The sequence below is a fragment of the Crinia signifera genome, chromosome 7 (assembly GCF_055691185.1).
Source record: "Crinia signifera chromosome 7, ASM5569118v1, whole genome shotgun sequence".
NCBI classification, from domain to species: Eukaryota; Metazoa; Chordata; class Amphibia; order Anura; family Myobatrachidae; genus Crinia; species Crinia signifera.
Window position 1 is genome coordinate 30,250,655 of NC_139223.1, and position 25,646 is coordinate 30,276,300.

At 49.3% G+C, this 25,646-nt stretch overlaps 1 protein-coding gene across 2 annotated transcripts; it reads left to right on the forward strand.

Moving 5' to 3' along the window:
* The first annotated feature begins 1,188 nt into the window (after window positions 1-1,188).
* LOC146019411 (uncharacterized) lies at window positions 1,189-25,150 on the forward strand. 2 transcript variants are annotated; one of them, XM_083151953.1, is made up of 10 exons: window positions 1,189-1,663; window positions 3,269-3,352; window positions 3,589-3,621; window positions 5,411-5,506; window positions 7,912-7,985; window positions 13,023-13,101; window positions 16,082-16,124; window positions 16,886-16,999; window positions 22,650-22,713; window positions 24,802-25,150. In XM_083151953.1, exons 1-9 carry the CDS (start codon window positions 1,604-1,606, stop codon window positions 22,670-22,672), a joined length of 606 nt encoding a protein of 201 aa, XP_083008079.1. In that variant the 5' UTR covers window positions 1,189-1,603; the 3' UTR covers window positions 22,673-22,713; window positions 24,802-25,150. The 2 variants fall into 2 exon arrangements, with proteins under 2 accessions (XP_083008079.1, XP_083008080.1); XM_083151954.1 differs by having other exon boundaries at window positions 1,197-1,663; window positions 5,411-5,494.
* Window positions 25,151-25,646: the final 496 nt, after the last annotated feature.

The following is a 25,646-nucleotide window of genomic DNA, read 5'->3' on the forward strand; positions in this document are numbered from 1 at the left end:
TCCATGCCTCCTAACTTCATTGGTGGTTACAGCGGTGTATTGCGTTATACTACCTATCAGTGTCCGGCTGCTAGTCACGTGACCCTCGCGTCATGTGTACGCAAGGTACGTGATATGCAGCCGTCTCTCCAGCCGGAAGCTTGTCGGTCTTAGCAACAGTCTCCACGATGCACCACTGCGTCACTCTTGTAAGTGTCAATCATCCGCCTGTGGGAAAGACGTCACCCGTCTCAGCGTGTATTACGCTGTCTACGGCCGTGTCTCCGGCCTGTTACCTAGGTTACTGGTGGCGTCTCTTACCCACATTGGCTACAGTTCCATCGCGGTGTAAGTTACTAAGTATGTGGCCGTATCAGCTTTTACTGAGTAGTAAGTGCAATTTGGTTGTCATGTATCCACATAATCCTATGCTGCTCGGTGACAGTAAAAGACACTATATTATGGACATCATGTCACTGCCCCTGTCACATGCAGCACTAGATAAAACCATGGCATCGAATTAGGTGGAGGACCATCAAGCAGCACAATGAGGGATTATTTTTTCCCTACATACACCCCTATCAGCTAGAACATTGGTTCCCAACCCTGGTCCTCAAGTACCCCCCACAGTGCACGTTTTCCAGGTCTCCACAAGTGACATAATTCACTCCACCTGTGGATCTTTTAAAATGTGTCTGAATAATGAGTGCACCTGCCGGGTGACCTGGAAAATGTGCACTGTTGGGGGTAATTGAGGACCAGGGTTGGGAACCACTGAGCTAGAAGAACGTCCTTCTGGTTATTTTCTGTAATTGGGGAACAATTGTCTTCCCAGCCCTTGTGTCCTCTTTGGTGGCTAAGGCCATTGGGCTCTGGGTGGATTCCCTAGACGAAAGTCTCCGTTTGGGTGTCCACTGAATGGAGTTGTTGATGTTGAAACATCCCTCTACCTAAATGGCGGTTTTGTTGCACCTCAGTTGGAGCACGGACAGGCGTGGTGGGGCATGACAACATACATAGCATGCAATACACATCTCCAACACTGGGCGGCTAATGCTCCACTAATCCTGTACTGTTGAGGGAATAGTGGCAGATGGATGTACTGAGCGTCCAAGTGCTTCAGACAAATCAGTCCCCCGAACTTACCACTGATGTATGAGGCACTTTGTTCTTCCTCAGTGATGTCAATAGTTCCCAGTGAATTACTAGGCTGAATATAGGTCTACCCACAAAATGGCCGCCTCTGCTCCATGTGTATTACGTTACATATTAGCTGGTATTTATGATTACATGGAGTCTTTAGCTTGTTGGCAGAGGTAAAAGCAATCATCAATCATTCATCTGCCTAGGCCTGGAAATAATGTGCAGTTATGTAACCAGATCACATTGACCTGTGTGTAACATCACAGAATTCCCTCTCCGGGGAATAAGAATATCACTGTGAACTTTGATATGGGTGATAACTGCCAAAGAAAAGCAAAGTCCAGGTAGTTTTATGTAATGTCTCATCCTGGCGCTGGAGCCAACAGAGGTTGGCATTTCTTAGTAAATATACACAAAACAAGCTCGGCTAGCTGGGCCCTGACTGTGCCAAGGGAGCCAGAATAGGGGGCCACTCATAGAGATGGACCAACGAGCCCAGGGTGAGGTGTCAGGAGTTCTGGAGAAGAGACGGCACAACCTGGTGAGTGATGAGGAGACTTACTGATCCATTCTGACCCATTGTACCAGGTGTTCTTAAACTCGGTCCTCAGGACCCCACACAGTGCACGCTTTCCAGGTCACCCGGCAGGTGCACTCATTACGCACTGACACATTTTAAAAGATCCACAGGTGGGACTAATTATTTCACTTGATTCTGTCAGGAGACCTTGAAAACATGCACCGTGCATACTATTCTTCTTTTGGGACTTTTTGTAGTCCCTACAATTACGTAATTATGTTTTTTTATTCTTTTTAACATGTGACGTTCTACCTGTCAGCCATTATGTTGTCATTGAGATATTGGTGCGAAATGTAATAGGATGCAATTTTTTTTGCATTTCGGAAATCACACCATATCGCACTTTTTAAAATCGCATTTTTTGCCGCAAATTTGCATATTTAATGAGATGCAAATTTGCTGCAAAAAAAGTGCGATACGGTTGCGATTTCTAGTCATGAAAATTTGCGAATTTGATGACATGTGCGATTTGTTTTAAAAATGAAAAAATAAATGGGCTCATTGAGCCGGACCTGGTTCTAAAAATACGGGGGACAAAAAGCGTGGGGGTTCCCCGTATTTCTGAAACCAGCCCCGGACTCTTGGACCGATCCTGGTTCCAGATATACGGGAGACAAAAAAAAACTGGGGGTCCCCCGTATTTTGGAACCAGCACCGGGCTCCAACAGCCCGCGGTGTCATACCACAGCCGGGGGACACTTTTTACATAAGGTCCCCCGGCCGTACCATTCCAAGCAAAGTATTTTGAGGCCCAGCAACTCGACTATACAGAGATCAGCACTCGTTTTGCTATCACAACCATCCGTAGCCGGGTGTTAGACTGGAGAAACAGACGCGTTTCGCTCTAAAATCTGCACAAATAAACCATTTTGCTTTTATTCAAAATGACTCATTGGATGTTCTGTATTTGCTGGTATATGGAATGCTCTGTAATGTAAAGCAGCGGTTCCCAAATTTTGTCGAATCACAACGACCTTGAGCCGTGGTTCTCAAACTCGGTCCTCAGGACCACACACCGTTCACATTTACAGGTCACCTGACAGGTGCACTCATTACTGACTGACACGTTTTAAAAGGTCCACAGGTGGATCTAATTGTTTCACTTGATTTTGTGAGGAGGCCTGGAAAACATGCACCGTGTGGGTTCCTGAGGACCGACTTTGATAGCCTGTTCCCTTTTTGTGGCACCCCTATGCTAAAAGTAAAAAAAAAAAAATTATATATATTAAATGTCATTAGAGTTTATACGTCATCCCAAGGGTCAGTTATGTGGTGCGGGATAGGATTTGCTTCTGTTTGTCCACATATTTTATGACCGAATATCACTAGCACTACATCTGTCTCTATTACATGACCATAAATAATTTGAATTGGTACAACCCAGCAGGGTATCCCTGCAAGTGCTTTGCAGCACAGTCCGGTACAGTACAGTACAGCACAGTTTGGGAACCACTGCAGTAAAGGTTTACATACTGTAGTACCATGCCCAGTTCTGTTCTACCAGTGTATGCCACACCAGGGGTACAAAGATGCTACCAATTCTCCCTCACATTCATGTCCACGCAGAAATTCCAGTGGAGGAAATATCAGTTCATTCTCAAAGGGAAGAACCTCTCCTACTACAAGATGCGGGGGAATAACGACAAAGAGGTACAGCTTTTTATTACATTGTCCGCATCTCTGTGACTGCAGAAGCCTCCATCCTGTTTTTCGTTGTACATTATGTACAGCTGATGTGACCCAGAAAGTCCTTAACCAGAATGTTGGGTTTATTGGTAAATATCCATTGGGTGAATGAGACTGTGCGGAAGTCACATTATGTGTGTATGGGGCCCATAAACATCCTGTTATACTGATAACCATTATGCTGGTTCTTTTATTTCTAGGGAGAGCTCTGGGGAACCATAGACATGCGAGATGTGAGTAACCAGTTACAGGACAGTCTTCTAAGGGTTACGGGGAGATTTATCAAACCAACCAAAGAGGATGGGAGGAAGTGCAACCCAGATCCTCATTCAAAAGATTGCTTAATCTCTGCCTATGGGGCTAATTTATTACAATTGTTTCTGCTAAAATAATTTGAAAAAGATGTTATTGTCCCATTGTTTTATTATTGTTATTGTTTTAGTGACTGGATTGCATTTCCCATACTTATAATAGGAAATGCAATCTGGACAAATTCACGTAACAAAACCCTGCAATGACCCTGCCTGCTTTATCTCCCTAGGCAGTGCATGGAAGGGGCCAGTGTGATCAGCTGTATGTGCCCGCTGGACCCGGCCAGTGTGATCAGCTGTATGTGCCCGCTGGACCCGGGGAGTGTGATCAGCTGTATGTGCCCGCTGGACCCGGCGAGTGTGATCAGCTGTATGTGCCCGCTGGACCCGGCCAGTGTGATCAGCTGTATGTGTCCGATGGACCCCCGGCCAGTGTGATCAGCTGTATGTGCCCGCTGGACCCCCGGCCAGTGTGATCAGCTGTATGTGCCCGCTGGACCCGGCCAGTGTGATCAGCTGTATGTGCCCGCTGGACTCGGCGAGTGTGATCAGCTGTATGTGCCCGCTGGACCCGGCGAGTGTGATCAGCTGTATGTGTCCGATGGACCCGGCCAGTGTGATCAGCTGTATGTGCCCGCTGGACCCCCGGCCAGTGTGATCAGCTGTATGTGCCCGCTGGACCAGGCCAGTGTGATCAGCTGTATGTGCCCGCTGGACCCGGCGAGTGTGATCAGCTGTATGTGCCCGCTGGACCAGGCCAGTGTGATCAGCTGTATGTGCCCGCTGGACCCGGCGAGTGTGATCAGCTGTATGTGTCTGATGGACCAGGCCAGTGTGATCAGCTGTATGTGTCTGATGGACCCGGCCAGTGTGATCAGCTGTATGTGTCTGATGGACTTGGCCAGTGTGATCAGCTATATGTGTCCGCTGGACCCCTGGCCTGTGTGATCAGCTGTGTATGTGTCCAATGGACCCCCAGCCAGTGTGATTAGCTATATGTGTCCAATGGACTCGGCCAGTGTGATCAGGTGTATGTGCCCGCTGGACCCGGCCAGTGTGATCAGGTGTGTGTGTCCAATGGATCCGGCCAGTGTGATCAGCTGTATGTGTCCGATGGACCCGGCCAGTGTGATCAGCTGTGTGTGTCCGTCCGATAGACCCGGCCAGTGTGATCAGCTGTATGTGTCCGATGGACGCGGGATCAGCTGTGTGTGTCAGATGGACCCGGCCAGTGTGATCAGCTGTATGTGTCCGATGGTCCCGGCCAGTGTGATAAGCTGCATGTTTCCAATGGACCCACAGGCTAATCTCTGCCTAAATAAAAAACAAATACTGCCCCATGGACCCGCTGAGTGGTGCTCCGCAGAGGGCTGCCGGTCATCGGGGCTCCCTGCTGCTCATGTGACCTCCAGTGCAGTAAAGTGATGCTGTAAATCGACAGCTCACTTTACAGCATTGGGAAGTCACAGAAGCAGGAAGCCCTGGTGACTGGCAGCCCTACAGAAGCTCTGATCAGCAATCCCTAGGGCAGAATGAACTGTGTAGTGGGGGTTGTCGCGACGGGGGGGGGATTCCATGCATGCATGCATGCACAGCACCATCACAGATGGTGATAAATAAGGCCCTATATCTTATTCAATGAATTTATAATTTATCAGCCCGATGTATTGAGTAATCTACCAACTAACGAGTTGTCCTCTACCCTTACCAGGTGCTGTCAGTGATCAGCGTGAATACAATGGGGTCACGATACCCTATGGAGGTGACGTTGAAGAGTGGGAAAGTCCTCTTGCTGGTAACTACAGCAGTACGTCTGGTGCGCTGGATTCTACATGGCTGCATTAGAATGGTCACACATTTTATTTCTAACTATTATTATAATTACAAGTACTGTAGTTTCCCTTACACCTTCCGCTGCATCCCTCCGGCCCATTTATGTGCGAACTTATAATCTTGGGCCTGAAGGTAAAAAGCTATGGTGGAGATTTGGAGAGATATGAAGTACCGACCAATCAGCTCCTAACCACCATGTTGCAGGCTGGGGTTGGAATCGTTGGGTCTACAGCAAGTTGGTCGACATGGTTCTAGGTTGACATGGGTCAAGGTCGACAGTCAAAATGTCGACATGGGGTTTTTCACAGGTTTTTTTGCCCGAATGTCGACACAGTCGACATGGACACAGTTTCCAGTGCACCACATCCCCTCGTATCGCTCCGCTTGGCACACTATTTTATTCTCCAACCACACCCTAGTGGATGGTAGGGCATGAAATACTGCCTGTCGGCACATGTCGGCTCAAAAAACCCCATGTCTACCTTTTGACTGTCGACCTAATGCTTGTGTTGACCTAATGACCTGTCGACCTATCCCCATGATGACCTAACGGTGTCGACCCAACGCTTGTCGACCAACTTGCTGTACACCCAATGACCGTATCCCGCAGGCTGTATGTGACAAATGGCATTTATTTTAGGAGCTGGTTGGAACTTAGACCACCCACCCCCTCATGGAAAAAAAAAACACTCTGCACTGCAGACTTGGGACAAAGGGATGCAGGGCGGTAGAGAGGTCATAGTGAGACGGTAGGGAGGTTATAGTGAGATGCAGGGAGATAGGGAGGGATAGAGGGATGCAGGGCGGTAGGGAGGTTATAGTGAGAGGCAGGGAGATAGGGAGGGATAGAGGGATGCAGGGCAGTAGGGAGGCGATAGTTAGAAGCAGGGCGGTAGGGAGGCGATAGTGAGATGCAGGGTGGTAGGGAGGGGAGAGTGGGATGCAGGGCGTAGGGAGGTTATAGTGAGACACAGGGAGATAGGGAGGGATAGAGGGATGCAGGGCGGTAGGGAGGCGATAGTGAGATGCAGGGCTGTAGGGAGGTTATAGTGAGACACAGGGAGATAGGGAGGGGATAGTGGGATGCAGGGCGGTAGGGAGGCGATAGTGAGATGCAGGGCTGTAGGGAGGTTATAGTGAGACACAGGGAGATAGGGAGGCGATAGTGAGATGCAGGGCTGTAGGGAGATGACAGAGAGATGCAGGGCGGTAGGGAGGCGATAGTGAGATGCAGGGCTGTAGGGAGATGACAGAGAGATGCAGGGTGGTAGGGAGGGGATAGTAAGACACAGGGCAGTAGGGAGGCGATAGTGAGATGCAGGGCGGTAGGGAGGTTATAGTGGGATGACTGCCGTAGGGAGGTTATAGTGAGACACAGGGAGATAGGGAGGGATAGAGGGATGCAGGGCGGTAGGGAGGCGATAGTTAGAAGCAGGGAGGTAGGGAGGCGATAGTGAGATGCAGGGCTGTAGGGAGATGACAGAGAGATGCAGGGCTGTAGGGAGGGGATAGTAAGACACAGGGCAGTAGGGAGGGGATAGTGAGATGCAGGGAGGTAGGGAGGGGATAGTAAGACACAGGGCAGTAGGGAGGGATAGTGAGATGCAGGGAGGTAGGGAGGGATAGAGGGATGCAGGGCGGTAGGGAGGCGATAGTTAGAAGCAGGGCGGTAGGGAGGCGATAGTGAGATGCAGGGCTGTAGGGAGATGACAGAGAGATGCAGGGTGGTAGGGAGGGGATAGTAAGACACAGGGCAGTAGGGAGGGGATAGTGAGATGCAGGGAGGTAGGGAGGGGATAGTAAAATGTAGGGAAGGAATAGAGAGATGCCGGGCAGTGGGGAAGGGCATAGGGAGATGCGGGGTGGTGGCGAGGAGATAGGGAGACGTGGGGCAGTGTAGAAAGTATAGGGAGATGTGGGGAGGGTATAGGGAGACACGGGCGGTGAGGAGAAGATAGTAAAATGCTGGGTGGCAGTTTCTCTATAGCACCAATAATCACCAACTATAAATAGTCTAGGACCTATATTTGTGGGATTGTGTCAGTCGGAGCCAGGAATGGCACTGAATAGGTGGTGTGCTCATGAATATGGGCTAATTACAAAATGGCCGCTGCTTGGATTGTGTGTTCTTCCATGTTCTCATTACGAGTTCTATTAATGCTTCTCCTTCAGAAGCAGAGATTCAGTGTTTCCTAATGTAATAATGATATTGAGAGCTGTCCACAGTAATTGATTTGGCGTAGAGTAGTGTAGTTCTAGAGTATTTCATTATGTATTGAATCAATACACTGTGGAAGGTTGCCCGCACCATCAGCCATTGTGCCTCCATTTTATGTACTGTCCTGTACGGTGCTGCTGGATAAGTGTATGTCTCCTCAGTCTGCAGACAGCAATGCGGAGCGGGTGAGGTGGCTGCAAGCGCTGCAGGAACAGATGATGTCATTTAGGAAAAGGTATTTCTGTCTGCTGCTGTCTAATACCTGTTACCTCATGTCATCTGTATCTGATCCGTTATACACTACTATACATCAGCCCCTTATATACTTCTGTGGTCTATCACATACCCCTCTCTGCTCCATTACATACCCCTATATTCTGTCACACAAGCCCTCTGCTATAGGGTGGAGTAAGGCTTCTCGGGTCCCTAGGCAGAAGTTCACTCTACTGCCCCCAGCCCACCCCAATGACATTGCCACCAATACCCTGGTTAAAGGTTCCAGGTGCCCTAGGCTAAAACATATTATGACAAGGAATTACATAAACTGGATTGAAACAAAGTCTGGTTCTTTATTTGTAGCAGATAGAGAGCATACCAGGATAACAGCTTGGCAATTCTTAGGTTACAGCAATGCAGTTCTCCGCTTACAGCAATGGCAGGTTTCAGCAGGATTCACAATAAGGGTACTACAGAGAATCCCTAACGTAATCCTTACATTCCCCCAGACAATAAAAGGCATTGGGAACACTGACTCTCATACCCTCCAACATTTGATGGGCGAAAATCGGTACACATTAGAAAGGGGCGTGGCCACTAGAAAAAGGGAGTGGCCAATGGTAAAATGGGCGTGTCAACAGTGACATGAATAATAATACAACTAAAATAATAGTTCACCCCTCATGGACCACCATTATAACAATAATGAACACAACACATATATAAAATGACCTGCGAGTGCTGCCAGTAAGGGAGAACATGTATGTAAGACACAGGGTACTTACATACACTGCCAGAGCCTGATCTAGAGCCGCTGCCTGCCTCCCGCCGAGCTGTTGCCGCTGCCTTCGTCAGCTGAGTTTATCCTGGGGCTACTGCTGTTCCTTGACTCCCGGGCTGCTGACGGTGCCTCACTCCTGAACAGGTCTCTGTGATTGGCGGGTCATTTGAAAGACGCAGCTGGGAGCTTAGCTGTGGCTGCCTGGGGAGGTGGGCTCTCCCGGGAGCCGCGGGATCTCCATGCGAGTGCAGCCTCCACAGGACCAACTCCATGTGCGTGTGCCACTGCAGCCTGTCACCCACTCGCTCCAGCTGCTGCAGCCGGGTCTCCGGTTCCATCAGTCTTGGAACGGAGTCTTGGTCCGCAGCTGAGAGGCAGGGGAGTGACGATTGGCCATAGGAGCTGTCACTCAGGAGCGGGGGCTAGGCTGCAGTTACTGCTAATAACCCGTGAGAGCAGTGGACTTAAGCGCTGCCTGCCGCCCCCCTGTGCTGTGATTGGATGCTCTGCAGCCACCACTTATGATTGGCTGCTTCTGTATACAGTACCTCCGATGCCTAAAAAACCGGTACATGCGGTACACTTTGATTTAGCCGGTACAGACCGTAAAAAAACGGTACTGTACCGGCTAAATCGGTACAGTTGGAGGGTATGGACTCTCTGCTCTGGACAAATATATAACAGGAAGTAACAGGTGTCGTCAATTAGAAAACCTGGACTGGATCTCGCTATCCCCGCTGCTTCTCTAAATCCTGGACTGGATCTTCCACATTCACCTGATGTGGAAGTGTGTTGTCCCTGCCACAACATGTAGGGGAAGGAGACTTTGGCTCTAGGCTGCCCAGCTTTTGCTGTAGCACAATGCATATAAAGTAATGGTTCCATCAGTAAGTTACATTGGCACAGACATTTGGCAGTCACCTTAAGAATGTTACCCCCCCCCCCCCCCACCACCACAGTACATCAGGACTGGTGATAGATGACAAGCATTGAATAAATAAATTAGGACTTCATATTACTCCTCAGCTGTCACCTGCAAGGTGCCCCCCCCCCCCCCCTTTCCCCAATCTGGCGCCGTAGGCTACAGCCTAGCAGGGCTGCCGACAGGGGGGGTCTGGGGGTACTTGAGTCCCAGGCCCCGGCGCTCTGACTGAGGGTAGGGCCCGGGCAACTCTCCCCAGCCGCATGGTCACAGTCACTCACCCCCGCCCCTTCACTCTCCGGCTTGAGCCCGCCCGCCGCCCGGCTCCAAGTTCATTACGAGCCCGGCGGCGGCACATTGTGACTGCACACTCACTGCGCAGTCACATCCTCCAGTGACAAGCCGGCCGTCGGGACTCGGCAAAGGAAGCCCCAACCGTGGCGTGACGTAATTACGTTACGCCGTGCGTGACAACCGAAGAGCAGCGCAGCGGCAGCACAGTCAAGAGACATGCTGCATCATCATATGCCAGCCACCCTGACCCCGGCCTTAAGGTAGGGAATACGTGCCCACTGCCCACCAATGTGTTTATTTTTATACACCTACCACTGCCCACCAATGTGTATATATGGTTTATACATCCACTGCCTACCAATGTATATATTTTTATATGCCCACTGATGTAAAATAGCTGACTAAAATATATATATATATTTTTTTTTAACGGTGGGGGGGAGGGGGGGCGCTTCCTATTTTGTCAGTCCTGGGCGCCACAATTCCTGATGGCAGCCCTGCAGCCTATGGGTTAATCAGGCACTGCTAATACCCACTTTCCAGTCCCTCAAATGAAAGTGTTGATGTGGCATCTAAGAAGATTCACAGCCGCCACCTGCATTACAACAAGGATGTCTTCCTCATAGACAGCATTACATTTTTGATAGACAGACTCAATACCCCCCCCCCCAATCCCGAATAAAAAGAATATCCCAGAACCCCTCTGCTCCCATATATACCTCTATGCTCCATCACCCACCCCTCTGCTCCCTTATATACCTCTATGCTCCATCGCCCACCCCTCTGCTCCCTTATATACCTCTATGCTCCATCACCCACCCCTCTGCTCCCTTATGTACCTCCTATGCTCCATCGCCCACCCCTCTGCTCCCTTATGTACCTCTATGCTCCATCGCCCACCACTCTGCTCCCTTATATACCTCTATGCTCCATCGCCCACCCCTCTGCTCCCATTTATACCTCTATGCTCCATCGCCCACCCCTCTGCTCCCATATATATACCTCTATGCTCCATCGCCCACCACTCTGCTCCCTTATGTACCTCTATGCTCCATCGCCCACCACTCTGCTCCCTTATATACCTCTATGCTCCATCGCCCACCCCTCTGCTCCCATTTATACCTCTATGCTCCATCGCCCACCCCTCTGCTCCCTTATATACCTCTATGCTCCATCGCCCACCCCTCTGCTCCCTTATATACCTCTATGCTCCATCGCCCACCCCTCTGCTCCCTTATATACCTCTATGCTCCATCGCCCACCCCTCTGCTCCCTTATATACCTCTATGCTCCATCGCCCACCCCCTCTGCTCCCATTTATACCTCTATGCTCCATCACCCACCCCTCTGCTCCCTTATATACCTCTATTCTCCATCGCCCACCCCTCTGCTCCCTTATATACCTCTATGCTCCATCGCCCACCCCTCTGCTCCCTTATATACCTCTATGCTCCATCACCCACCCCTCTGCTCCCTTATGTACCTCTATGCTCCATCACCCACCCCTCTGCTCCCTTATGTACCTCTATGCTCCATCGCCCACCCCCTCTGCTCCCTTATAAACCTCTATGCTCCATCACCCACCCCCTCTGCTCCCATTTATACCTCTATGCTCCATCGCCCACCCCTCTGCTCCCATATATACCTCTATGCTCCATCGCCCACCCCTCTGCTCCCTTATATACCTCTATGCTCCATCGCCCACCCCTCTGCTCCCTTATATACCTCCTATGCTCCATCGCCCACCCCTCTGCTCCCTTATATACCTCTATGCTCCATCGCCCACCCCTCTGCTCCCTTATATACCTCTATGCTCCATCGCCCACCCCACTGCTCCCTTATATACCTCTATGCTCCATCGCCCACCCCTCTGCTCCCTTATATACCTCCTATGCTCCATCGCCCACCCCTCTGCTCCCTTATATACCTCTACGCTACATCGCTCCCTTATATACCTCTATGCTCCATCGCCCACCCCTCTGCTCCCTTATATACCTCTATGCTCCATCGCCCAACCCACTGCTCCCTTATATACCTCTATGCTCCATCGCCCACCCCTCTGCTCCCTTATATACCTCCTATGCTCCATCGCCCACCCCTCTGCTCCCTTATATACCTCTACGCTACATCGCCCACCCCTCTGCTCCCATATATACCTCTATGCTCCATCGCCCACCCCTCTGCTCCCTTATATACCTCTATGCTCCATCGCCCACCCCTCTGCTCCCATATATACCTCTATGCTCCATCGCCCACCCCTCTGCTCCCTTATATACCTCCTATGCTCCATCGCCCACCCCTCTGCTCCCTTATATACCTCTATGCTCCATCCCCCACCCCTCTGCTCCCTTATATACCTCTATGCTCCATCGCCCACCCCTCTGCTCCCTTATATACCTCTATGCTCCATCGCCCACCCCTCTGCTCCCATATATACCTCTATGCTCCATCGCCCACCCCTCTGCTCCCTTATATACCTCCTATGCTCCATCGCCCACCCCTCTGCTCCCTTATATACCTCTATGCTCCATCGCCCACCCCTCTGCTCCCTTATATACCTCTATGCTCCATCGCCCACCCCTCTGCTCCCTTATATACCTCTATGCTCCATCGCCCACCCCACTGCTCCCTTATATACCTCTATGCTCCATCGCCCACCCCTCTGCTCCCTTATATACCTCTATGCTCCATCGCCCACCCCTCTGCTCCCTTATATACCTCTATGCTCCATCGCCCACCCCTCTGCTCCCTTATATACCTCTATGCTCCATCGCCCACCCCTCTGCTCCCATATATACCTCTATGCTCCATCACCCACCCCTCTGCTCCCTTATATACCTCTACGCTCCATCACCCACCTCTCTGCTCTCATATGTACCTCTATGCTCCATCGCCCACCCCTATGCTCCCATATGTACCTCTATGCTCCATCGCCCACCCCTATGATCTTATATGTACCTCTATGCTCCATCGCCCACCCCTCTGCTCCCATATGTACCTCTATGGCTCTTCACTGTAGTTTGATGACAATAGGGAAAGTAATGGTTGCTGAATTACAGCCGGCGCTCCTTGGACACTCCTGTTGTGCGGGAAAGGACAGCAGACCTACACCGGGGAATCGGGGACTGGATGAGTAAGGTAAATATAGAATGATCACCTGCAGGCAATGTGTTGTTACTCTGGGTAGCAAACATGAACTTCCTCAGAAGTCAGGAGCGATGGGGGCTCACGTATTGCTCTTTATACACCCATGTGTGACTGAGCTCAGCAGAATGGAAGGGCATAGGGAGGGTATAGTGAGACGCAGGGCGGTAGGGAGGGTATAGTGAGACGCAGGGCGGTAGGGAGGGGATAGTGAGACGCAGGGTGGTAGGGAGGGGATAGCGAGATGCAGGGCAGTGGGGAGGTGATAGTGAGACGCAGGGCGGTAGGGAGAGGATAGTGAGACGCAGGGCGGTAGGGAGGGGATAGTGAGACGCAGGGCGGTAGGGAGGTGATAGTGAGACGCAGGGCGGTAGGGAGGGGATAGTGAGACGCAGGGCGGTAGGGAGGGGATAGTGAGACGCAGGGCGGTAGGGAGGGGATAGTGAGACGCAGGGCGGTAGGGAGGGGATAGTGAGACGCAGGGCGGTAGGGAGGGGATAGTGAGACGCAGGGCGGTAGGGAGGGGATAGCGAGACGCGGGGCGGTAGGGAGGGGATAGTGAGACGCGGGGCGGTAGGGAGGGGATAGTGAGACGCAGGGCGGTAGGGAGGGGATAGTGAGACGCAGGGTGGTAGGGAGGGGATAGTGAGACGCAGGGCGGTAGGGAGGGGATAGTGAGACGCAGGGCGGTAGGGAGGGGATAGTGAGACGCAGGGCGGTAGGGAGGGGATAGCGAGACGCGGGGCGGTAGGGAGGGGATAGCGAGACGCGGGGCGGTAGGGAGGGGATAGTGAGACGCAGGGCGGTAGGGAGGGGATAGTGAGACGCAGGGTGGTAGGGAGGGGATAGTGAGACGCAGGGAGGTGATAGCGAGACGCAGGGCGGTAGGGAGGGGATAGTGAGACGCAGGGTGGTAGGGAGGGGATAGTGAGACGCAGGGCGGTAGGGAGGGGATAGCGAGACGCAGGGCGGTATGGAGGGGATAGCGAGACGCAGGGCGGTAGGGAGGGAATAGTGAGACGCAGGGCGGTAGGGAGGGGATAGTGAGATGCAGGGCAGTAGGGAGAGGATAGTGAGATGTCACCATGTACACAAACAGTGACAATTAGGAAAGGTGGGGTAGGGGAAGCAGTGTGGGATGAGTGAGGAGGGATTGGGGAGTGTGGGATGAGCGGGGAGGGATTGAAGAGTGTGGGATGAGCGGTCAGGGATTGGGGAGTGTGAGATAAGCGGGGAGGGATTGAAGAGTGTGGGATGAGCGGGGAGAGATTGGGGAGTGTGGGATGAGCGGGGAGGGATTGGGCAGTGTGAGATGAGCGGGGAGAGATTGGGGAGTGTGGGATGAGCGGGGAGAGATTGGGGAGTGTGAGATGAGCGGGGAGGGATTGAAGAGTGTGGGATGAGCGGGGAGAGATTGGGGAGTGTGGGATGAGCGGTGAGGGATTGGGGAGTGTGAGATGAGCGGGGAGGGATTGAAGAGTGTGGGATGAGCGGGGAGAGATTGGGGAGTGTGGGATGAGCGGTGAGGGATTGGGGAGTGTGGGATGAGCGGTGAGGGATTGGGGAGTGTGGGATGAGCGGTAAGGGATTGGGGAGTGTGGGATGAGCGGTGAGGGATTGGGGAGTGTGGGATGAGCGGGGAGAGATTGGGGAGTGTGGGATGAGCGGTGAGGGATTGGGGAGTGTGGGATGAGCGGTGAGGGATTGGGGAGTGTGGGATGAGCGGTGAGGGATTGGGGAGTGTGGGGTGAGGGATTGGGGAGTGGGGAGAAATTGGGGAGTGTGGGATGAGGGATTGGGGAGTGGGGAGAAATTGGGGAGTGTGGGATGAGTGGGGAGATATTAGGGAGAGTAAAATAAGTAGGCAAGGATTAGAAAATGTGGGATTAGCGGGGAGCAATAGGGGAGTGTGGGATGAGCGGGGAGGGGTTGGAGAGTGTGAGATTGAGGAGGAGGTATTGGGTTGTGTGGGATGAGTATGGTGTGGAGTGTGGGATGAGTGGGGAGAGATTAGGAGTGTGTGGGATGAGTATGGGGGGGAGTGTGAGATGAATGAGGCGGAGGTATTGGGTTGTGTGGGATAAGTATGGGGTGGAGTGAGGGAGTGTGGGATGAGCAGGGAGGGATTAGGAGTGTCTGGGATGAGTACAGGATGAAGTGTGGGATGAGCGAGAAGGGATTAGGAGTGTGTGCGGTGAGTGGGGAGGGATGGGAGGAGTGTGTGGGATGAGCAAGGAGGGATTAGGAGTGTGTGGGATGAGCGGGGAGGGATGGGGAGTGTGTGGGATGAGCGAGGAGGGATTAGGAGTGTGTGGGATGAGCGAGGAGGGATGGGGAGTGTGTGGGATGAGCGGGGAGGGAAGGGGAGCGTGTGGGATGAGCGGGGAGGAATGGGGAGTGTGTGGGATGAGCGGGGTGGGATGAGTACAGGATGAAGTTTGGGAGGCTGTGCAGTTGAGCAGACACTAAGCGAGAGGCTGTTGGGAATGGTTAGAAGTCTGGTTGCATATCATCTTGGCAATGAAAGGATTGTGCTGTAAGGTGGAAGGATAGATTTAGTCTAATCAGTTATTTATGAAGCACACATGTTACTCGGCACATTACAGCGGATGTTTGTTATTCACACCACCCATAGGAGCTTACAGCATGAACTCCCCAGCACGCACCCGCTCTGCAGGACCTGACACTCACAGAAGCATTTTTAAAAATCAAGTAACTTGAAATCCATTAGAACTAATTTGCTTTAAAGTGAACACTGATAATAGGTAAATAGTAATGATTATTATATAGCATAAGAGATCAAATCAAAGACTGGCAGAGAGAAGCCGCAGCCTGCACTTACCACACAGCTCCCCACTGATGTTTCTGGCTGTATATAGCACGTTCATTGTGTCCTAGGCCTATCATTAGGGAAGTATACAGTGTACCCACAGAAGTGCGTTCTAGTTGTTCTGACTTCTCGTTCTTATTATAGTCTAACCCTGGCAGCGACGATGGAAGACCGGGCAGCAGTACAGGTAACATTCCCAATATTCCGTACAGCACTGAGCAGGATTAGCAAACCCCACCACTGCTAGCGGCATAGAAATGCCAGTCACCAATGGCAGATTTATTATCGATGGTGCCTCTGCCTTACAACATCCTCACTAGGGATGGACATCGCATCGCAATGTTTCCAGACCATCAATGTTTTGGTTTCGATGGTAACGATGGTTTCGATGGTTCGTTCGTTCAGCGGGCATAGATTTGACAGAGATACAGTACCAAACAAAAATCAGCGTAAGACTCTGGAAATTAATTATGGTGTATCGATGGACATCGGAAGCCCAACACCAAATGATGGCTGGGCTTCCTCCATTGAATCTTTCGATGCGATGGTAACTGACCATAACCTCAAAAGAATTTGATTAAAATAACTATTTATTTGATTTGATATGCAAAAAAACAGCATTTTGCACATGCATAAAACTTCTGAAGATGGTCACCTTCTGGTGGGACTGGGGGTGGGATCCAGTATAACCATCGCAACACCATCAAATGTTTACCCTTCGATGGTGGCAAACATCGGAATGCTGCGATTGAATGGTAAAAACACTACCATCAATTCAAAAACATTAATGGTTGGGAAACATTGCGATGCGATGTCCATCCCTACCCTGGTGTACAGTGAAGAAGTGTAGGTGGCATGGACAGACTGGGGCAGCATAGTGTCCTCTGAGTATATGAGCTGTTGATATCACCAAGGTGAGTTCACTAATAACCGTTTTTGCTATTACAGCGCCAGAAGAAGTGCTAGACATTGATTCGTTCATTGACTGTGCATTCAATGGAATCACATTTAACAGACCGTCCCAGCTACGGAAGACAGCAGAAGAACTGAGTGTGGATGGTGGTAAGTCCGGCAGGACTGGAAAGACCATTGTTTGGGTAGTTGTACGATAGGGTGTATTTTAATTAATTGACTGTTATTTATATGGTGGACACCTATAATGTAGTGCTTTATGCAGAATATTAGCCAGACCCTGCCCCAGTAGAGGTTACAATCTAGATTCTCTATCGCACGTACACATGCAACATAGGGTTCATATTTGTCAATAGCCAATTAAACTAACACTAGGTTTTTGGGAACGAGTGGGAAGACTCTCATAGACACATAGGGAGAACATACAAACTGTAAACAAATATGGCTTTGGTTGCAATTGAACCGATGACCCCAGTGCTGAGAGGCAGCAATACTAACCATTATGCCACCTTGCACAAAAATGATTCAAAGCTTATTTCACAATATCTCCCCTGAAGAAGTCTAAATGGCGAAACGCGCAGAGGGCTTGGTTGTCTGGACCTTGGTTGTCCTAAAGGACTGTCTTTCAGCTCCCTACTCGTGGATGGCCAGAGATGAAACTCTAAATTAGCTTATGATCTATGTTTTTGTTGACTAACATTTACTTTTCTGTATTAAAGTAGCCTATATATTACACTATGGCCCTTATTCAGATCTGATCGCAGTACAAATTTGTTCTCAAAATGGGCAAAACCATGTGCACTGCAGGTGGGGCAGATGTAACATGTGCAGAGAGAGTTAGATTTGTGTGAGTTATTTTTTTTTCTGTGCAGGGTAAATACTGGCTGCATTATTTTAACACTGCAATTTAGTTTCAACACACCCCACCCAAATCTAACTCTCTCTGCACATGTTGCATCTGCCCCACCTGCAGTGCACATGGTTTTGCCCATTTTGAGAACAAATTTGTACTGCGATCAGATCTAAATAAGGGCCTATATATATGGGAGACATACACTATTGGGATATCATTATTTATATATATATATATATATATATATATATATATATATATATATATATATATCCTGTTGGTGTTTTAAGCATTCAAAATGGACCTTAATAAATGGCGTCTCAGCCGTCTGCAGCTCCACATTTGTATTTCTGAGAAGGGCCGGTGTCTGGTTATCCTGTCTGGCCTTTGATGAACTGAAACACAGGAATCTGCTCTGGGCTACCCCACAGGGCCGCTCTCCTGCTTCTATAAACCATGATAATACACAAGCAGGTCTAACGTTCCCACTGAGTGCACCTTACAGCATCTGAGGAGGAAAACTTATAGGGGAACAACTCGTACAGCGCAGGAGATGAGCGGCTATGAAACTATAGCTTATAGCGTGTGTGTGTGTGTGTGTGTGTGTGTATATATATATATATATATGTATGTATATATATATATATATATATATATATATGCCTACCATACTGCCACAGAACATGGCTTTGTGCTCACATGTGCTCTATATAACAATAAGCTATTGCTTCCTGTTGTCAGCCTTCTCAGATGTTTAGAGGCCACATCCCGCAATTCGGGTTAGCGTCATTGGGTGTCTGCGGATGGATCTCACGGTATTTAGTAAACTGCTGGTCCGCCGCGGCCTGCATACGCAGGTTACAGCTATTACGGGTGATTGAATGGTTGCATCATCTCTTGCGGCTGAGTGGGTGGCAGTGCGCCGCTGAACGTTTGCAGAGATGCGTCTAATTTTGTAAGGCTGGTGCACATGCATAGTGTTCATTCTAGTCTGTTTTGGTCATAGGGTTGACAGTAATTAGGCGGACAGCAAAAAGGTTGACGTGAAGGGTCAACATGAGTTTAAAAAAAACAAAAATTGTGTCTGTGTATGCTTGGCACATTATTATATTCTCCCTCTATGTCCAGGTGGATAGTTAAGAATGAAAAAACTCCTTTAAAAAAAACCCCAAAAACATGAAAAACATTTTTTACGTGTTGACCTTTTTTACCGTTGACCAATAGTGGTAGACTGTCAAATTCTACAATTTGCGGGTCTTCGAGGAGGGGGCGGGGCTAAATTACGTGATTTCCAAAATTAGCCCCACCCTCGAAAAGCCGCAAATCGTGGGAAATTAATACTGCCGTGGGGAGGGGGACCCCGTTTTTGGGAGCCTCCAGGCCATTCCAGGGGGGTAAGCAACCCTGCCTAATTACTGTCGACCTATTAACCATCACCATTTGAGCACTCTACATCTTTCAGAACCCGTGCAGTTCCTCTTCCCTGCCTGAGGTGTCGCTCCCTGTTGTGGAGCTTTAAGCACAGTGTGATCTGTATTTCAGCACTAATAAGCAGACCAGACTATGCAAGAGGCACCAGAGCAGAGAGCAACACCTCAGGCAGGAAGAGGAACTGCACTTCTACCATGTCCACTACATGGATGCTGATAGCGATGGACCCTGAATACAGGAAGATAGTCACACTGCGACCTTACTTGCAACTCTGAACCATGCCCATTGTATATCTAATATGGATAACAAAACACAAGCATGGTGCATACTTGCCTACATTTGAAAACTAGTTTCAGGGAGATTATAGTTGGTAGTAGAATTTTGCACAGCACCCCATTGAGGGGGCATGTCATGCTCCACCCAAAGGGCGTGTCTAGTTCCATATATGGAGAGATTGTGAACGCGGCACCTAGAAGCGTGGGTGTGTATTGCTACATCTGAGAGGAATCTTGTAAAATTACTTATATCCAAATGTAGATGATCCCAAAAGCAGTTAGTAAGAGCTACTATACTTGGTAAAGTGCTGGGAAATGGTGCAGATGATTCAATGTAAATGTATCTGTCTCTCATTCCTTTTTTCCCAAATATGTAACAGTGTAATGTGGGCTAGGTGACATGAGGGAGATTGCTAGACTAATGAGGGAGAGAGGGAGATTGCTGCTATGTCAGGGAGTCTCCTGCAGAATGCAGGAGGGGAGGTAACTATGGTATAACAGTGTAATGTGGGCTAGGTGACATGAGGGAGATTGCTAGACTAATGAGGGAGATTGCTGCTATATCAGAGAGTCTCCTGCAGAATGCAGGAGGGGAGGTAACTATGATGTAACAGTGTAATGTGGGCTAGGTGGCATGAGGGAGATTGCTAGACTAATGAGGGAGAGAGGGAGATTACTGCTATGTCAGGGAGTCTCCTGCAGAATGCAGGAGGGGAGGTAACTATGATGTAACAGTGTAATGTGGGCTAGGTGACATGAGGGAGATTGCTAGACTAATGAGGGAGAGAGGGAGATTGCTGATATGTCAGGGAGTCTCCTGCAGAATGCAGGAGGGGAAGCAACTATGACATGGTGCATTTTATATAGGTGCGCCACACTCTCCAAACTTCAATGTAACACTACTTCGTGCTCCTGTGTAGCTCCTCTGATTGGTTACAGTTTGTCATAACCCCTCCCATTTCATCTCCTGTGACCAATGTCTGAGCAATGAGATCACTATGTGACAATAAAACTGACCTCTCGTAAGTCCTTGATCTTCCTATATAAGCAAATCTGTCTGCGGCGCCTATATAGCAACCCTACAGTCCTATAGCCGTGGGCCAGGATACATTGTCAATGGCGACGCGACAACTACATAGCGTAGAGTGCATCTGGTAACATAGGGGGTCATTCAGACCTGCTCGCTAGGCTGTGTATCTTCGCTGCCTAGCAAGCAGATAAATCCCGCCCCGCTGAACGCACCCTGACATCCGAATATCTGCGCTGCGAGCAGATGTGGACATTACACACCAGCTCGCAGGCATCGGCACAGACGATAAATCATTCGATGGTTACTTACCATCGAATGATTTTTATTCTGTTCGTTATGAAAAGTAACCCTGGACTTTTCATATGTCCGCTTTCAGACGGATTCGGGGGTGCGCTGACGTCTTCTGATGTCATCCACCCTTCCCAAGCAGGCAGGGCTATGCCCCAAAAAGGCAGGGTCACGCCCATGAAACGCTGGGCGGGCTCCCGCGGACGCCCCTTGCCTGTCACTCAAAGCTGTGAGCCCCTCGGGGATATGAAACTTCTCCGAAGGCGCTCGAAGCCGCGGCCTGCACTTGCGCATGCGCAGACCCAAAACATCGGAGACAGGACGAGTTCAGACCTGAACGAGCAGATCTGAATCGGCCCCATAGTGAGGGCAGGCGAGTGGGATTGTGTGATAGATTTCTGAGTGTATCACTGACACTGACAGCCTGGCATGATCAGAGGGAGGAGGTAAAAGCGGCTTCCCAGGGCGGCTGTTGGCACAGTGCCTAGACACAGGCACGGCTGGAGGCTATATGTGGGCAGATTATGAGGAAGGCGATAGGATAATATTTATACTGCGCTCCTCTCTTATCCGCAGATAAATAATCGTTCCCACGTCTTTCCTAATAAAGGATGAATGTTGCCCATAAGACAGTAGGGTGATGCTGGGTGACACCTGGTGTTTACACATCAGAGCGATATCCGCCTGATACGTCATTTCCAGCCAAATCGGAACCATCTATCAGCCAGATCTTTCAGTGTGCATTGCCAATCTGCTCGCTCCCGCCATTAGGGATATGGTACGGTCGGAGGTGCTGCATGGCCAGCCGGATTAGATCACGTGGCGCCATATAGTGTAATGAAGGATGGACGGATAAGCCTATAGGCTGCCATATCATCTAGCCCAGGGGTCCTCAAACTCGGTCCTCAGGACCCCACACAGCTCATGTTTCTAGGTCACCCGGCAGATGCACAGGTGCATTCATTGCTCACTGACACATTTTAAAAGATCCACAGGTGGGACTAATTCTTTCACTTGCAGAAAATAAAGATTATCAAAGTCTCCTCCACTGGCGCTGAATATTACGTCCCTGTAAATAAAGGGGCGATCCTCTTCTCCAAAAACTAGGGAAGGTTTTTATGTGCAGAATACCGTACGCCCCTTTTGGGGTGAAGGGGGTCCTCTTCTCCGTTTATGGAAAGCTCAAGAAACGGGGTCCACCAGGGAGGCTATCACGCTAATGATGGATAAGGATGCTTGCGTCCCTTTAAGCCTCAGTAATTGGTCGTGGGAACCCAAAATAAAAGATAGTTGGGGGTATAGTGTAAAATCATTTATTATACATACAGTTACATACAGATAAAAAAGGAAATGGAGCCAGTAGGCATAGTACCGTATGTGGTGGAGAACTAGGATAGCATCAAAGTTCTCAAAAAAGGCTTAAGTTGAGCGGGATGGATCCCGGGATGACCACAAATCCACGCTCGGTCCAGATGCCAATCTGCAATGCCAAAAGGATCCACAGTCCTCTTTAAGAAAAGTCCAAGGAAACACACCTTGGGAGCGCGCCATGGGAGCGCGCACCTCACCTTTATTCAGATCTGATCGCAGTACAAATTTGTTCTCAAAATGGACAAAGCCATGCTGCACTGCAGGTGGGGCAGATGTAACATGTGCAGAGAGAATTAGATATGGGTGGGGTGTGTTGAAACTGAAATCTAAATTGCAGTGTAAAAATAATGTAGCCAGTATTTACCCTGTACAGAAACAAAATAACTCACACAAATCTAACTCTCTCTGCACATGTTACATCTGCCCCACCTGCAGTGCACATGGTTTTGCCCATTTTGAGAACAAATTTGTACTGCGATCAGAGTAAGGGCCATTGTGTTATGTCGTGTGTGTCCTTGGTGGTGCCATTATTTCTGCTGTTCCTTCTTCTAGAGCACAGTGGGAATAATACATGAAATATCGTGGAGTGGACCCGGTGGGATAAAGGCAGCCTTCGGTGAGTGGTGGCAGGTTACATATATTTCCCAGCACAGACCAAGTGTTAAGTGCTAGATACTTTGTAAGCTGCAGTTAGAGGTGACATGCCGTGTCTTACACCCTAGAATCTAAGGGATGGGGAGCCGTTGGCACTCCAGCTGTTGTTTAACTACACATCCCAGCATGCCCTGCAACAGTTTTAGCATGGCTAAATAGCAAAACTGAAGCAGGGCATGCTGGGATATTTAGTTTAACAACAGCTGGAGGGCTGAAGGATCCCAATACTCTGTCATAGATTATGTACCATTGGTGCTGCCCTACCAGGCATTTCCCCAGGGCTCCTATTGGCGAATCCAACCCTGCTAATGCATATAACTGTGCTTGCTCAAAGGACGTTCCATTGTAACTACTGGTCGGTGTCTGATCTCTGCCATTTCAAAGGGCGTATGAATATCATATTGTTAGGTAAAGTGGCTTTGGAACGATTTAATTCGCCAGGAACACTATTTTATTCCTGGTGAAAAAAAAGTCACATGGTATTGAGGGGTGAACTCAATCAGTGTAGATGTGAGATTGCACGGACTGACGTTCTATATCGGTGGTGTGTAGTTCCTAACACTGGCCTTATTCAGATGTGGATGAATAGATCATAGTTGAGGAAATGGCAGTGATGCGCATACCGCCTCCAAGCGGCTGGAGACAATGCATTACCCATGCTGCACAAGGGATGCAGTAAAAAAAAATCAGACAACCATTGGTACATAGTCAAAATGCCAATGCAGTCCAAATGCCGACATTTAAATTGTCAACATGTCAAAAAATTCAACATGAGTTTTTCATGATTTTTTTCTTTGAAACCGACACAGTTGTTGTTCAGGTTATGTGCAAAGTACCGGCCATTATCACTGTGCGGGTATTGCAGCTTATTCGTTGGGAACTGAATCAGGCCCATCATGCATTCTACAGTGCACCCCATATGGTTGTTGCAAGGTGACACACATGATATACGGGCGATGTGGGGTGCCGATAAATGCCACCAAAACATCATATCATCGGCATTGCCCGCTCATCGCTTCTGGTTGTATTGCCCCCAAATACTGCTCAAACCATCATGGAATGGCATACTTCGGGCCAGATGTATCAAGCTTCAAAAGTGAAAAAATGGAGAGTAATAAACAGCCAGCCAATCAGCTCCTACCTGCCATGTTACAGGCTGGGTTTGAAAAATAACAGGCAGGAGCTGATTGGCTGGCTGTTTATCACTCTCCATTTTATCACTTTTGGGCCGGGATGTATCAATATTCGTGAGTGTAAAGTTTGCTTACCTATTTTTTTTGTGCCCGTTTCGCAGCCGTTTTCCGGAAGTTTCCACGTCATGTACTATTATTTTTTCAATTTCAATGGGCTGCGTTAACTGAGCTCTCCTGCGTTATTTTTTCGTGATTTTTTTATTATTATGCGCATGCGCAATGGGGCCGGGCAAGTGTTCCTGCTTTTAATTTAATGTTCTCTTCAGAGAGAACTTTGCAGATGTGACCCGCGCTGTGCAGAGAGGAGATCCCGGGGTGTCCGACCATTACACCATCCCGTGTACCGGGCGCTGCTCCCTCATCCCCGGCGATTCTCCTCCAGCACCCTCCTCCTGCCATGGAGCTGCTGGACCCCACTGTCTCCTGCCGAGTCTGATGCCGGAACCCCTGGAAATAGAGCTGGGCATTGCTTGGGTGAGAGATGAGTGCTGGGTCTGCCGGCTGCTGTATTGGGTGGCAGGGATCACGGGCAAAACCGTCTGTAACGCCACTCAAACTTGGCGAAAAAAAACAGGGCTGATAAGAGCGCAACGAATGTTAATACATTCCACAGCGCTTCAACTTACATTGGACCCAATGCAAGTGTCAGCCGTGTCGGAAGCTCTGCAATAGTTTAGACAGGCAGAGTTTTTTTTTTTTAGAACGCGAAAAACTTTATTAGTAGATAAGAGAAGGCACTGCGGATGCGGAAACGGGATGTCAGCGCTGCGGAAAGTGGTGATACATCCCGCCCTTGAAGCTTAGTGCATCTGGCCCTTAATCTTAAAATAACACAAATCTAAATATCTCTTTACCAGGTACCTACTTCAGATCCCAGAGTCCTCTGAAAACGGACATAAACCTTTCCCAAATTTGTTAAATGTCTACATCGAGAGGGATCCGTGGCATCGGGGGTGCCAGCAACGGCAGGTTACATTCTGCAAACCATTGGGCATTTTGAGATGGGCACGCCTGGGACCGCTGCAGACTCTGATTCTCCCTGTACTGATGGTGCTGACTCCTGTAGACATCGTGTTACTATGGAAACAAGAATATAAAAAACAGAGGTTTACAGAAATCCCTCACAAGTGACATTTAACTTGACAATAGTAGCAGCAGGCGGAATTGTTTAACCTAGTTGTAAAGTTAGCGGAAGTTCTGGATGCAGATGAGTTTCTCTAATAAATCTTAGAACCCAAAAACTTTTCACTCTATACAATGTTCGCACTCAATGTTAAGAGCTTTCGAAAGACAACCTGAAGTTTTCTCATCATGTAGCTGTACGGTGGTCTCTTTACAACCCATCAGCCCAAAAAATCCAGGAGACATGTTACAGATATTTCAGACAGATGGATATGACAAATCTAAAGGTGGCCATAGACACGCAGATTTATCTTCAGATCTGTCTGGTTGGAACAAAAACATGGTTATGGATGAGAGCAAATGACAGTTGACCATTTTCTTGGAAATGCTGGAAAACTGCCAAACTGTCACTCATCCATAACCATGTTTTTGTTCCAACTAGACAGATCTGAAGATAAATCTTACTAGTGTATGGGCACCTTTAGCATCCCAACCTGACAAGGATTGTCCTCCCTACTTCATATTAACAAAGGGTGGAATCTGATTAGCAATGGGACTATAGCCCCAGGCCTCTACATAA

Excerpts from the sequence above, each read along its gene's own strand:
- LOC146019411 (XM_083151953.1), top strand. The coding sequence starts at position 1,604 with ATGGACCAACGAGCCCAGGGTGAGGTGTCAGGAGTTCTGGAGAAGAGA. Across the intron at positions 3,622-5,410 it reads GAACCATAGACATGCGAGAT|GTGCTGTCAGTGATCAGCGT; the intron begins GTGAGTAACCAG and ends TACCCTTACCAG. Across the intron at positions 17,000-22,649 it reads AGAACTGAGTGTGGATGGTG|AGCACAGTGGGAATAATACA; the intron begins GTAAGTCCGGCA and ends TCCTTCTTCTAG.